Genomic DNA, 16,099 nt, shown 5'->3' on the forward strand with positions numbered 1-16,099 from the left:
ATGGCCCATATGCCTGTAATAGACCTACATGCAAGATCTGTCCCATGGATCCCCCCCCCCCCCCCCCTCCCTCCATCACCACCTACTCCAGTCCGCTCACAAGCATCACCTATCCCATCAAAGGCAGGGCTACCTGTGAAACCAGTCATGTGATTTACAAGCTAAGCCACAACCTCTGTGCTGCATTCTATGCAGGCATGACAACCAACAATCTGTCTCTTGTCATAAATGGCCATCAACAAACTGTGGCCAAGAAAAAACTGGACCACTTTATTGCTGAGAACAGCTCCAAACACTATGTTCTTCACATCAGTGACTACTTCACAGCCTGTGCCATCTGGATCCTTCACACCAACACCTGCTTTTCTTAACTGTGCAGGTGGGAACTCTCCATGCAATATATCCTACTTTTCCATAACTCTTCTGGTGTCAACTTTCATTATTGATTGTCCTTATCCATCTAGCCCCTCCCTGTTCCCATTCCAGCACACACAGCCCTTTATTCCACCAATGCACCCTCATTCTTTTTACTTCTTTTCAGCCCCCCCCCCCCCCCCACACACACACACCAACTCCCCTGCCTTGTCTAACCTCCCGACTGCACCTAGCTGCCCTACTCTCTCTCCACCTTGTCCCTGTACGCTCCCACAAGCAGCACTTTACTGTGCCTGACCCCCACCCTGTCAATCCCTCCCCCTATGTGCTCCAGCCTCCTCCTTATGCCCACCACCCAGTTGCCTCTCCCACCATGCATTGCTGTTCGAGTGACAAAGATCTTGTTGGTCGAAAGCTCACTTTCTGACAGAATAGAAGCCTTTGACCCACTTATTGATTTTATGCACAAAGCAGAATTCTCTCAGGTTCTCAGCAAGATATTTTGATAGGGTGTGATGGTGAAAGTTGTTCTACACCTCGTGTGTCGACCTTTCTGCAGACACATGAATTTTTTCTTTTCTATCTTTTGCCTCTCATCATGTGCATATTCTTTGTTGAACCAAAAGTGCAGTTGTCTGCCTCCTCACCATATTCTGAATTTTGTTATTAAACCAAGGTGGGCCTTTGCTGCCCTTAATCCACTTACTCAGCACATACTTCTCCAGAGGAAGATTGGCAATCTGTTTATACTTCACCCATGTTACTCTACATGTATTGCATTGGAACTAAATAATGCGCTTTCATTGTTAAGTGGGATGCTAATAACTTGTTATGTGCTCTTTCTAGCAAAAATATTCTCATAAACATGGCTTTGGGCTTAATATTGCATCCTTCATTCTGTGTGTTACAGAACTTTTATTTTAGTATGTGAAAAGTCTGCATTCAATGATGCCATTTGTGCCTAGCATATACAGTGGAAAACAGTCGTAGGCATACTGTGTGGTTAACATTAAAACTCATATTTCCAATACTGCTGGAGCTTTAATTTCATTACCTAAGATAATAAGAGGCCTTTATCCACTTACATTTTCATTTTCTGCAGTGCGATCTTCTTTTGTAGTAGGAAGTATATTAAAAATCATTACAGGGGAGAGAGGATTTGAGATAGAAAGTAAGCAGAAAAATAGGAGATGGAAATAAAGTAAGTAGCAAAGCATTGGGTTAACAAACAGTACAAAAATGTTGAACATGGTTTGAAAATTTTGCAAATAATTCGGATGAAGGTAGCCTAATATGTGTGAAGATGTAGCATTTAGTCTTGAAATATAATACAGAGTAGACGTTGTTGTTCATCACTTGTATGTAATTGTTGAATCAAACTACAGAAAAAGTACAGTATAAGATTGAGATTAAAAGAGTGAAGTTCAGTAGCACTGCTGAGAAAGTAATAGGAAGAAGGCTGTCTAGAAATGGTACATGTGGGTAACATAGAGGAATGCTTAAAGCACAGCAATGACGAAAACGGCTCACAGCACTGAAAAAATTACTGAAAACAAATAATAAGCAGAAAGGTAACCAATGTAATAAATGACCAGGGGGGTATTGATTGCGGCCTGGGTGATCATATGAGCGAAGTAAATGTTAGAAATGTACATCTGTATACAATGATGGTTCAATAAAGTTGAGACAAAGCTGTACTAGTTGTTGACAGAAATGTCTGTGGATAGAAACTGTGGTGACACACAGTATGGACGGAAATGAGTATAGTGAGCAGAAGGGAATGCCTTAAATTGTCCACTTCGTGAGGGCACGTAATTCTATGTTGTATCTGAAGTATTCATCTATGTCGAATCTTAATGTTGTGTTCCTACATGTATCTTTTCCCCAGATTGATTATTTGCTTTTCTTGGGCTCTGTATTTCCTTCCAAAAACACACAGATTTTTATATTTGGTTTTTTTAAGTGTTTAATTTTCATGCTCAGGAAAATGTAACCCTGACACAATTTTTTTAAGGGTGTAGAACAGGGTAGAAAATTTTTGTAGCTTAATTGTTTTATTGGCTTAAAATGTTCCTTAGAGGGTCTGTTTTTAAGATTCATTCATAAAAAGTGTGCCATAAATGTTAAAATATGTTAAAACCATGGTTCACTGCAAGGGGGACTGACGCATCCGCACTTGAGTGCACCCACTGTAATAATATGATAGTTACCGAATGAAGAGGGTTCCCATTTGTTTTGGATAGTATCACGGAGGGCATTAGAATCAACTAAAATAATATTCTCAATAAGATTTCTCTTCGTAACTTGATTCTTTTATGGTAAACACATGCTTGTCTTTAATCTGTTTAACTTGTTATTTTGCTTGTTTTTTTATATAAAAAAATAAAATGTTAGTGCCTGAAAATAGCAAACAAATGTATTTACAGTGATAGAAAAAGGTTTGAAAAGCAATTGTTAATCAATATAAATTTGTTAAAATGATTGTGTTTCAACATCAATGAAAAGAAAGACAACGGTGCTAGCATTTCCGATTAAAGATTTTTCGTACCTCCATAGTTGAAATGGAGGACAGGGCCTGAAAATGATGATGTTACAATGTTGAAACTAGTTGCCAAAATAAAATACAGCTGGAGGAATTTCTTCATTTTTAATGTAGGTTAAAGATTTGTTCAATTTTAATATTAAAAAATAAAAGTTGAAACTTTAAATGCTTGTTTTTTCAAAACAACATTTTTCAAGTTGGCGGGAACTATACTCATAAAATATTCTCACAATTACATTAAATCTTTTTCGTAACTTGTGGTCTGACATTTTTTCTGCTGTACTACCTAGGACTTTTGCGATATATTTTAACTTTGACTTTTTTGTGCAAGTTTTTGTAATTGCTTTTTTGCCAAAAATTTTTGTTGTTGTTTCAGAGTGTCACAATTTTGTTAAAATTTCCTATGTACTACTGGTACATTAGATAACATCATCAGTTTCAAAGCAATTTTTGAAATTTTGTTCTAGGCTGAAAATTGTGGCATTCAAAGCTCTCATAAAAAGAAAGAAAGAAAGAAAGAAAAAACTTAGGATTACACCTCTGGTTACTCAGTACTTCCCTGGACTTCAATGTGTCTATGACTTCTTAAAATCATGCTCCAAAGTTAAAAATCTGATATTTTGTGCACCCCACCTAAAGTAGCCCCCCCCCCACACACACACACACCTTTTATCTCTGCAATATCCTGATCAAATCTTACGCTCCTTCTGCACCCATTTCTCTGTCACATGGGTCCTACAGCTGTGATGGTTTCTGCTGTAAGAGTTGCCTGATGCCCCCACCTACACCAGCCTGGTAACTGGCAGAACATATACTATCAAATGTCGAGCCAACTATTAAGCCACATATGTTGTGACCCAGTTGTCATGTGAACACTTTTTGACCTTCTACATTGGTACGTCTACCACCATCCTTATCACTGCTCAGCAAGCTCTGCAACATGACAGTTGTAACCTTGGTGCCGTTTCATGACCTGTGCCGTAGGGATTCTTCCTTAAAATGCCAGTTTCTCAGAACTTTGCAGCTGGAAGTTAGATTTAGAACATGTGCTTGGTTCTTGTCTCTCACGGGGCCTAAATTTATTTTAAGTTCTGTAGTCTCAACATTTTAAAGTGTCTATTCCTTTTCTTGTATCCCATCATATTTTCTTATTGTTTATTTCCTGGCCTATATATTTTTTCCTGTCTCTCTCACCCATCTACCATGTGTAATTCACTTCACTCTCCAATCTTACTGAGTCTTTCATGATGTTTCTTCAATAATCTCTATCTTGCTTATTACCCTATCTTCCATTTTTAAGTTCTCAGGTTTTCAAATCTTTTACGATGCAGGTACCAACAGTCAGTCATTCCTTCTCATATCACCCAATACGTCTCCCCCGATCCAGGATTCTGGGCGACTTTTTGTAACTCTCGCCATTTCCTAAACTTCACCAATTGTTTTCCTTCAACCCTTCTGTGAGAAGGAGCAGCCATTGGCTCCTAAAGCTTGCACATTTCCACATCTTTTATGTGTTTTCACCTGCTGCTGCTTGGTGAGTAAGTATTTTATTTATTCATATTATATTTTCTGTTTAATTTCATGCATTCTATGCTTAGATAAATTAATAGTGGCTCCTCCTCCTTAGTTATGTACACCCAGATCTTCTTTGTAGTTTTGTGCCTGTTATCTCTCTCACATTGATCTCCTCCTGTTATCTGATCACCCTTTTCTTAATCATTCGTCTTTTGTCATTCTCAAATTTTGTTAGTGTTGCATGCTGTAATTGTAATGGTATCTTTTTTGAGGGTTCATTCATCTATCTCTATCAACATATGATTGGAGAACAGTGTTTAGAGATCAGCTGAAATGTAGCTACAAATCTATTAAAGAGCTCAGAGTTCTCTGTCAAATTATTTTAAAAATCTAGGAAGCAATAAATAATATTGGATTACATGGATCCAAGTAGGGTGGACATTGGGAGGGGTTACCTTTCATCCTAGTCTGGCCATCCAGGTTTAGGTTGGGGTGCCTCTAAGGTGATTAAGATGAATGTTTCAATGATTCCTTGGAAGCAGGTATGTTCAATTTTCTTTACTATCCATGCCCTAGCCAAGCTTGAGTTCTGGCTCTGGCAACCTTGTCAACAAGATATTTGACCAATCTTTTCGTATTTGTTTTGTACTTGGACATTTGTAGGAACTCCCTCATATCATTTTCTCACGTCATTCTTTTTTTCTGCCCACTAATAACCAGTGATATCATGAGGTTAACTGCAAATTGTAGCTTATTTCTTTGAAGTACTTTAATAAATGTACTTGTAAAATGATTATTTTTTACTGTTTATGAAATAAAATTCTGCTACATGGTGAAAGCAATGTTCTATCTACATTTTCCCTCATGTTGTGTATTACAGGTAGTTTTTCTTACATATGTAATGAAAACTACCAGAAGTATTCAGTTTTACATAATACCTATTTTTACAGAACCAACAGTACTGGGGCTTGATGTAGGTGTAGACATAGTTCTGGAGGAGAGTAAATCTGATGCAGGGCCAAGTTCAGATTTGCCAATGAGACAGTCTCGCCGTATTGCCCAGATTAAAATTAAAGAAGAAGCTGAGAGACGCAAAATTGAAGAATTAACTTTTCTACAGTTAAAGGAAGATCAGCGCATATACAAACGTGCTAAGAAATTGGAAAACAAGGTAAGATAAAATATAAAGAAAGTGTTAATTCTTGATGTTCAGTCCATATTATTTAATAGTTTAGTGTTTGGGAATGGTGTTGATTTAGTTTGCTACAGGTTTTGTTCCAACATAGGGTTAAAGTAAAAGTCTCTCTTACGTATTTAATGTCTTTGTAATGGATGTCAAGGGCACTCCTTTTGCTGAGTTTCATTTATGAGCTTACACATTTTCACAAAACATCATCAAGATAAAGAGTTGCTTTGGATGTGTTCTTCCACTCCAGTTCTTAGTTGTGATGAAATGGAAGAGCAGGGAGTGTATCTGCATGCTTTCAATGCTGAATTTACTATTGCTGTTAACAGGGTTATCTGCCTATTATCATAGGTAAATATTGTTGACATTATTTAAAAATTGCAAAAGTCCAAGACAAAATTAGGGCAACAGTGTTTAGTTCTGGAAAGCAGTGAAGCAGTCCAGTGTATATCATGCTGCTAATACACTCAAAATCACTCCATCATTCATCATTGCTGCAAGATTAGTTGTGTAGATTAAGTCACTAATGAGGAGGTACTGAAATCAAATTGAGGAAAAATGATATTCATAGCACAACCTGATAAAAAGAAGGAATAATTTATAGGACACATCTCAATGCCCGTCAATTTGTCATGGGGGCTAAAATTGTAGAGGGAGACCAAGGCATGAATACAAGAAGTTGATTGAAGTGGATGAAGTTTGCAGTTCTAACGCAGAAATGAAGATAATTGTTTAGGATCAACTAGCTTGGAGGGCTGTATCAAAACAGTCTTTGTACTGAAGACCACAAAACAACAACGGCAACAACATCAAGACAAGATATAAAAAAAAAACCTCCCTGAAATTAAAATTGAAGGTGGATTAGTGTAATATGTCACTTTTTAAAAAATGAAATCATCCTGCTTCTGGCTGTTAAAACATTATTTACTGCAATAAATGATATGTAAACAGCCAGAAGCAGAATGATATCATTTAAAAATTGCATGAAGGCTGTGGACCTAGTTATCATTAAACTTCTAAATATGTAGCTGTTTTAGAATTTGATAAATTTTGAAAAGTTGGCTATTTCCCTCGGTGTTGCCCAGGTCTTTCCAACTCTCCTTGCTTCCTCTTCAGCCATCCTCTTCTCTGTACCTCTAGGCCAGCCTCTAATTCCAATGCCTTCTTTTTGACTGCTCCATCTGGCTTCCTCAATGTGTACCCCAGCCATCTCCACTCCCTCTTACATATATGTTCTGCTACAAGTGTCTGGTTTGTTTTTCTCCAGAGATCCTCATGACTTACTTTTTCTGGCAACCAGACATTCATTATGTGCCAGAGACATTTATTTGTGAAGCTCTTTAACTGTGGTGTTATGATGTTATATTTTTATCTATTTTCCAACTTTCACTGCCATACAGAAGACCAGCCTTCACATTTGTATTAAAATATGAATTTTAGTTTAGCGTGCCCACTGTCACTCTTCTCATAACTGAGACAAGTAGGAAAGAGTGTTGGTAACAAAATAAAACCCTGCCGAACTCCTGCTGTTACCTCTGTTGGATCTGTGACATTTTCATCATGGGGCACAAAACATTTGTAGCCATCATACAGATCTTTGATGATCAGAATCTTCTGTGGTATACTATACTTCCACGACAACTGCCACAACACTTCATGTGCGACAGAATTGAAGGTGTTTTTAGAATCAATGAATGCCAGGTACAGGGTTGCCTGGAATTCTTTGCTTTACTGTGATATGATCCTAAGAGTATTTATAAGATCAACACAACTGTGCCTGAAAACCAACCAGTTCTTTATGCAGTCAATTTTCAACTGAATTTTTAATCCTGTGATACCATGCCAGTTGTCACAGTCTGAAACATTTTCCATTTTTTGGGAGCTTTACCACCAATCCACTTTTCCACTCCATTGGGAATTTCTCTTCAAACTAAAAATGCTTCAGTAAGGGGTGGGCTTTTAACAGCTCCAGTGCTATGTTATGTAGGCCTGGAGCCTTTGCATTTTTTTAGGTGTCTCAAAGCACTCCTAATTTCACTCATTGTGGGACACTACAGAATTATATCTTGATCTGCTTTGACTTCCTATGGAACATCCCCCACCTATTCGTCTTGGTTGTCTTTACGATTTGACAACTCCTTGAAATGCTCCTCCCATTACCGTGGTTGTGCCTGTTGGTTTGTCATCACCACCACATCCTTGCTCTTAACTGGTCCTTCACATCTAAAGCTCTTAATTCATATTGTACTGTTCCTTTATCTTTCCTTTCTGATGCCATTCTGCCAACTGTGCTTTCTCATCTATCCATTTCCTTTTATCTCGCCATATCCTCATTTTCACTCTTTTGTTTGACTCCGTGTATTCTTTATGTGCTTCAATCTTCTGCACTCTTGTCTAAAAAAAATTGTAACTTTTGTTTTAGTTCTTTCCTGCAGCTCATTTCATTCCGTGTGTCATCAGAGATCCAGTCATTCCTTTGATGTGTCTTGAATCCTAATATGTTCTCTCCAACATATAGATAGCTATCTTTAAGATTTTTCCTACCTGTTTCAATTCCTTACTGCTTAAAGTTTTCGTCAGAGCGTATCTACAATCTGTTTTTTAGTTAAAGGGCAAATCTTTGTATTATATGGTGGTCTTTTAACCTTACCTCTATATTTTTGCTGCTGTGATTGAGCTTTGTTCTATTTGCCACTATCTTCAATCAGAACCCAGCCATAACTAGTTGGTGATCTCCTCCAACAACCACTCTTCTCTTATTTCTGATGCATAGCAGAGTGCGTCAAAATGTATGGCTTATGACTGTGTGATCCATCTAATATTCAGTAACATGATATGGCAAGACCCACATTATATTATGGCAGTTGCGATGTGGAAACATCCGCCACACACTGTCAGGTGGCTTGCGGAGTATAGATGTAGATATTGTAGATAGAAACAGTGTGCCTACAATGACTAGGTCATGCACAGCGCATGTATCTATCAGTAGTTCACTGTTTGCATTTCTGTTCACAATGCTGTGTACACCCATGATGTGTTCAAGCCCTTCATTTTCTAAATCAACTTTTGTGTTCAAGTTTCCCATTAAAATTTTTATGTATCTACAATTAGTTCGTCTAAGCACTCCATTTAGGTCTGTATAAAATGCATCTTTTAATTTTCCTTCACCCATTTCAGTAGCTGCATAGCATTGGATTATAGTGATATTTAGCACATTTGTTCTTAAGGATTTAGGTGTTATTCTTTGTGACATTTGCTTCCACTCCAGTAAACTTCTTTTGCAGCTTTTAGATACTAAGAGCCCTACACTGTTTCTGTACATTGCATCTTCACCTGTCTATCATACATACAGCAGCACTCCAACTTCCTCAGATTCTGGCCACCGTATTTCACTCAGTCCCAATATATCCAATCTGTAGGTCTCCACCACTTCAAATCAATTGCGAACAATTGTGGCCTAGTGATATGGCACATTGTCATTCATAAAAATTCCATCGTTGTTTGGGAATATGAAGTTCATGTATGGCTTCAAATAGTCTCCAAATAGCCGGACATAACAATTTTGAGCTCCCACACTGTTATGGAGCCACCACCAGCTTGCACATTGCCTTGTTGACGACTTGAGTACATGGCTTCGTGGGGTCTGTGTCAGACGCTACCATCAGCTCTCTTACCAACTGAAATGGGGACTTGTCTGACCAGGCCATGGTTTTCCAGTCGTCTGGGGTCCAACTGATATCGCCATGAGCTCACGAGAGGTGTTGCATGCAAGCGATGTCATGCTGTTAGCAAAGGCACTCACATCTGTCCCCCCCTGTGGGTTCAGGGGTTAGAATAGGCCCGCGGTATTCCTGCCTGTCGTAAGAGGCGACTAAAAGGAGTCTCAAACGTTTCGGCCTTATGTGATGGTCCCCTGTCGGGTTTGACCTCCATATCTCAAAATTTTTCCGAAGAGCAAGCCGATTGGGGAAGGGCGCCTTACTTGGTACATTGTGTCCGTGTTGTGTTGAGAACTTTCGCCATCTTATTCGTCGTTGCATTGCAGTCCTGCCCGCTCTCCATTGCTTGGGCATGGATACGCTCCTGCGTGCACTTTCTGCCAAGCACTGTGCAGGGCCATTTTCTGCACTGACGACGCCCATGGACCACATGTCACCTAACATCCAGCACGGTAGCCAGTCCATTGTGGTGGGGCCGCCATGTACCCTCTTGGTTGTAGCTCCCTGACAACACAGGGATCGCTCTACTGATGCCTGCGCCGTTAACTCCCCACGTATGCCAAGGAGTAGGTGCCCATCTCCCTGGGGCACCGGGACTCCCGGCAATGGCCATCCTGCCAGGTGGCCTTTGCTGTGGCTGGGTGGCGCCCGTGGGGAGGGCCCTTGGTCTGAGTAGGTGGCATCAGGGCGGATGACCCGCAATGAAGCGTGGTACATCATCTCTCGCTGGCGGCCAGCCGTCAGCAGTCTCTAAGCGTTCCAAAGCTTACTTTAAGGCTAATGTGTATGACCCCAAATCGTTCCCCTCCCTCGCCACACCATGGGAGGAACGAAAGGCATTGCATGAAAGTGAGACATATTCGCCCAGATATCTTGTCTGTACCAGAGCTGATGGGGAATCTTTTATGTCCGTGAAGCCTCAGTTCTTTGTAGAGCATTTAGAGGACAAGTTTGGGGAGGTGGAGGGCTTGTCCAAGATGCGGTCCGGATCGGTGTTGATAAAAACGGCATCCTCAGCCCAGTCGCGGGCCTTGCTCGCTTGTACTAAGCTGGGGGATGTCTCCGTCGCTATCACGCCCCATAAAAGTCTGAATATGGTCCAGGGCATTATCTTCCACAGGGATCTCCTTTTACAGTCCGATGACGAGCTGCGCGCCAACTTGGAGCGCCGCGGTGTCCATTTCGTCCGGCGCGTCCACCGGGGTCCGAGGGATCGTCAAGTTGCCACCGGTGCCTTCATCTTGGCCTTCGAGGGTGACACGTTACCTGAGAAGGTCAAGGTGATGGTGTACCGTTGTGATGTCAAGCCTTATATCCCTCCCCCGATGCGGTGCTTCTAGTGTTGGAAGTTCGGCCATATGTCTTCACGCTGTGCTTCCGACGTCGTCTGTCGCGATTGCGGTCGACCATCCCATCCTGATCATCCCTGTGCCCCGCCTCCAAACTGTGTGAACTGTGGTGCGCACCATCCGCCTTGCTCGCCAGACTGTCCGATTCTGCAGAGGGAGCGGAAGATCATGGAAATCAAGACTCTCGACCGCCTGACGTACACTGAGGCGAAGCGGAAATATGATCGGCTTCATCCAGTGCGCATGACAGCTTCTTATGCCGCAACTGTCACTCCTGCTACAGTTCCATCCGCTCCAGTCAGCTCTCAGAGTCGAAGTCCCACACCTGCCCCCTTGATGGTGGGGGGCACTAAACCCACTGTTGCTCCTGCTCCATCTACTTCAGGAGCAACACCCCCCCACCCATCGGGGACATCAGTTCCCCCTTCCCAGCCAGAGAAGCGTAAGACTTCTTCGGCTACTCTCATAAGGAAGGGGTCCCTTGGGGACCTCCCTTCCCAAGTTCGACCGGTACCAAGGCCGAAAGCCGCAAGTGGCTTAAACAACCGCCGGTCTCTGGTCGTCGGGACACACGGTCGTCGTCTGTCCCTGAGACTGACCCAGTGACGCCCTCCCAGCCTGAGCCACCAAAGGCACAGCGCGAGAAGCAGAAGAAGAAGAAACTCCCCGAGGCTACCGACATTGCGGTGGCACCCATTCCACCGCTTCCTACAAGCTCTGCGTTTGAGGATGAGGTGGAGATTCTGGCGTCCGCTGAGGACATGGATCTCGCCAGTCCCTCGGATGCAATAGATAGCTGTTGTCCAGGTGGTGACTCAGTAGCAGCAGGGGCCCCGGAGGCGTAATCTGCCTCCCCAGTCCCTTCACGCCTTTCCCATCCATGGCTAATACCATCCTCCAGTGGAACTGCAGCGGTTTCTTCCACCATCTAGCTGAGCTCCGCCAACTTCTCAGCCGTCATCCTTTCCTTTGCATTGCTCTGCAGGAAACTTGGTTTCCAGCAATGCGAACCCCCGCCCTCCGTGGCTATCGGGGTTATTTTAAGAACCGGGCAGCTTATGCACGGGTGTCTGGTGGCGTCTGCATATATGTCCTTAACTCTCTTCACAGCGAATTTGTACCTCTACAAACAGCTTTAGAGGCTGTCGCTATTCGGGTGTGGACGCCACAGGCTATTACCGTCTGCAGTATTTACCTTCCACCTGATGGTGCTGTCGCGCAGCATGTCCTGGCTGCTCTGATAGCCCAACTGCCGCCACCTTTTTTGCTGCTGGGCGATTTCAATGCCCACAACCCTCTACGGGGTGGGACTGTTTCCGATGACCGCGGTCGGGCCGTGGAGCATGTGTTGGCTCAGCTCGACCTTTGCCTCTTGAACACCGGTGCTCCCACGCATTTCAGTGTGGCCCATGGCTCGTTCTCGGCCATCGATCTCTCTATTTGCAGCCCTGGACTTGTCCCATCCCTCCACTGGAGAGTGCATCCTGACCTGTGTGGTAGTGACCATTTTCCCATCTATTTGTCACTGCCCCAGTGTCATTCTTCTGGGCGCCTGCCCCGCTGGACTCTCCACAGGGCTGACTGGCTGGCTTTTACTTCCGCTGCAACCGTTGAGTCTCCCCCACAGGGTGACATTGACGAGGTGGTCCATGTTTTAACCACGTCCATCATTTCAGCGGCCGAGGCTCCCATCCCCCGTTCTTCTGGCCTCACTCGGAGGAAGGCTGTCCCCTGATGGTCGCCGGAGATTGCTGAGGCTATTCGCGACCGTAGGCGGGCTCTTCAGCGTCACAGGCAGCACCCATCTCTGGAGACCCTCATCGCCTTTAAGAGGCTCCGTGCCTTCGCCCGTCGTCTTATTGCACGGCGTAAGCAGGAGTGCTGGGAGAGGTACGTCTCATCCCTGGGCTCCCGTGTCTCCCCCTCGCTCGTGTGGTCCCGGATCCGGCGGATTTATGGATCCCAGACCCCTACGGGTGTCCCTGGGATCTCCCTGGCCGGCGCTGTCTGCACGGACGCTGCCGCCATTGCTGAACACCTTGCTGCGCACTTCGCTAAGAGCTCTGCGACTGCAACTTATCCCCCCACCTTTCGCTCTCTCAAGGAGCGTGCCGAGCAGACGCCGTTATCGTTCCGCATGCGTCGTTCTGAAGAATACAATGCTCCTTTCAGCGAGAGGGAATTCCTCGCTGCCCTCGCCGATTGCCCTGATACAGCACCAGGCCCAGACTGCATCCACGCACAGATGCTGAAGCATCTCTCCAGGGACTGCCAGAGACACATCCTCACCATCTTTAACCGCATCTGGAGCGAGGCGTGTTCCCGTCGCAATGGCGAGAGGGTCTTATTGTCCCCATCTTGAAGCCCGGTGCGGACCCACTGGCGGTGGACAGCTATCGTCCCATTACCCTCACCAACGTTTTGAGCAAATTGCTCGAACGTATGGTGGGGTGGCGTTTGTGTTGTGTCCTTGAGTTGCGCGGTCTCCTCGCTCCCTCCCAGGATGGCTTCCGCCGGGGCCGGTCTGCAGCGGACAATTTGGTGCGGCTGGAATCTGCTGTCCGTACGGCCTTTGCCCGACGTCAGCATCTCGTTGCTGTATTTTTCGATCTGCGGAAGGCGTATGACACCACATGGCGGCATCATATCCTCGCCACGTTGCATGAGTGGGGTCTTCGTGGTCGGCTCCCGGCTTTTCTTCAAAGCTTTTTATTGCGCCGCTCTTTCCGGGTGCAAGTCGGTGCCACCTCTAGTTCCTCGTATATACAGGAAAATGGGGTCCCACAGGGCTCGGTGTTGAGCGTCTCCTTATTTCTAGTGGCCATTAATGGTCTGGCTGCACCAGTGGGGTCGTTGGTGTCTCCTTCTTTGTATGCCGACGACTTCTGCATCTCATTTAGCTCCACGACTATGGGAGTCGCCGAACGCAGGCTGCAAGTCGCCGTTCGCAAGGCAGCATCATGGGCTCTGACTCATGGTTTTCAGTTCTCTGCTGCCAAGACTCGAGTTATGCACTTCTGCAGGCGTCGGACGGTCCACCCTCATCCTGCACTTTACCTCGTCGGCCACCTACTTGACGTGGTGGACACTTGCCGCTTCTTGGGACTCGTGTTTGATGCCCGGCTCACATGGGTTCCTCATGTTACTCAGCTGAAGCAAAAATGCTGGCGGCACCTCAATGCCCTCCGCTGCCTTAGCCACACGTCTTGGGGTGCAGATCGCTGCACGTTGCTGCGATTGTACAGAGCCCTTGTGCAGTCCCGGCTTGATTATGGGAGCCTAGCCTATGGGTCTGCATCACCCTCAGTGTTGCAGTTGTTAGACCCCATACACCACTGTGGGGTTCGGCTTGCAACTGGCGCTTTTCGCACCAGCCCCGTGGATAGTCTACTGGTCGAGGCCGGGGTTCCCCCGCTGCGGATTCGCCGCCATCGTCTGCTCGCCGACTATGCTATCCACGTGCATTGCTCGCCAGGCCATCCCAATCATCGCCTGCTTTTCCCTGCCATGGTCCTCCATCTGCCCGAACGGCGACCTAGGTCTGGGCTTTCCGTAGCTGTCCGTGTCCAGTCCCTGCTGTCAGAACTGGGGTCGTTCCCTCTTCTGCCTCCCTTCCGGGTCCGTACACCCACGCCTCCCTGGTGTTTGTCCTGGCCGTCCGTCCGTCTGGATTTGGCACAGGGACCTAAGGACTCGGTTCCGCCTGTGGCCCTCCGTCGCCGTTTTCTTGCGCTCCTCGAATCATTTCCGGGCTGTGAGCCTGTCTACACTGATGGTTCCCTGGTTGATGGTCGCACTGCCTACGCTTTTGCTCACGCTGCCCATGTTGAGCAACGCTCCTTGCCGGCTGGCTGCAGTATTTTTACTGCAGAGCTGGTGGCCATCTTGCGCGCTCTTGAGCATATGCGTTTCTGCTCAGGTAGGTCCGTCGTCATCTGCAGTGACTCCCTGAGCAGCCTTCAGGCCATCGACCGCTGCTATCCCTCTTCTCCTCTGGTGTCCTCTATTCAGGACTCTGTTTCCGCCATTGCCCGCTCTGGTCGTTCGGTGGTCTTGGTTTGGACGCCAGTTCACGTTGGCATCCCGGGGAACGAACGTGCTGACAGGCTGGCCAAAGGGGCGATCGACGCCCCAGCTTTGGAGATCGGCCTCACAGCTCGCGACCTGCAGCTGGTGTTGCGCCGTAAGGTGCTTGGGGTGTGGTCTGTTGAGTGGCATGGCATGACAGCCCAGAATAAACTGCGGGCTTTCAAGGAGACGACCGATGTGTGGCACTCCTCCCTGCGGTCTTCTCGCAGGGACTCTGTCATCCTGTGTCGGCTCCGCATCGGCCATACATACCTGACGCACGGCCATCTTTTGCGTCAGGAGGATCCCCCCCCCCTGTGTCGGTGTGGGTCCCGGCTGACGGTCGCCTACGTTTTATTGGAGTGTCCCCGACTGCGCACCCTTCGGCAGTCTTTTAATCTCCCGAGCACCTTGCCTTTGATTTTATGCAACGATGCCTCCATGGCTGACAGTGTTTTACATTTTATCCGTGCTAGTCCTTTTTATGGTTCCATTTAGAGTGGTCCTGCACCTTTCCCTTTGTGTGTCTCTTGTCCTCGAGTCTCTCATATTTGGTTGCAGCTTTTAGCGTGTAGTCGGTTGGTTGACTCTTTCCCTTTTTTGTTGTCGTGGTCAGTCAACCAGTCTCCGGCCATCTTCTTTTCTTCTGTTTCTTTCTGTCCTCTTCGTGTCTGTCGTATTCGTTACCGCATTTGTGTTCTTTTAGGGCCTGGGGGGGGGAGTATCCTTCCCCTTGGGGTTTTATCTGCTCCGCGCCTTAATGTCTCGCCTGTTTTTGGAATGGGGGACTGATGACCTTAGCTGTTTAGTCCCCCTTAAACATCCTCACAACCACCACCATCACATCTGTCGTCTGCTGCCATAGCCTGTTAATGCCAAATTTTGCTGCACTGTCCTAATTGATATGTTTGTCATATGTCCTACATTGATCTCCGGTTATTTCATGCACTGTTGCTTGTCTATCAGTATTGACAACACTATGCAAATGCTGCTGCTCTCATTCATTAAATGAAGTCCGTCAGACACGGTGTTGTCTGGGGTAATGCCTGGAATTTGGTATTCTCAGCACACTCTTGACACTGTGGATCTCGGAATATTGAATTCCCTAATGATTTCCGAAATGGAATGTCCCGTGTGTCTAGCTCCAACTACCATTCTGCATTGAGAGTCTGTTAATTCCTGTTGTGCAGCCTTAATCACGTCAGAAACATTTTCACATGGATCACCTGAGTAAAAATGACAACCCAGCCAGTGCATTGCCCTTTTCTACCTTGTATATGTGATATATGCAGATCACTAGCCCATGACTTTTGTCAGCTTACTGTAACATGATTTCTCTTGTGGC

The 16,099-nt window shown here is 45.5% G+C and overlaps 1 protein-coding gene across 1 annotated transcript in view; it reads left to right on the forward strand.

The window, feature by feature from the left end:
- The window catches only part of LOC126152217 (titin homolog), a 157,167-nt gene that overhangs the window by 44,240 nt on the left and 96,828 nt on the right, over nucleotides 1–16,099 (forward strand). Inside the window, exon 5 of the mRNA XM_049915993.1 lies at nucleotides 5,383–5,603. Coding sequence (XP_049771950.1) covers nucleotides 5,383–5,603 — 221 coding nt within the window. The remainder of the gene's footprint in view (nucleotides 1–5,382; nucleotides 5,604–16,099) is intronic.

This window comes from Schistocerca cancellata, chromosome 2, assembly GCF_023864275.1.
Source record: "Schistocerca cancellata isolate TAMUIC-IGC-003103 chromosome 2, iqSchCanc2.1, whole genome shotgun sequence".
NCBI lineage: Eukaryota > Metazoa > Arthropoda > Insecta > Orthoptera > Acrididae > Schistocerca > Schistocerca cancellata.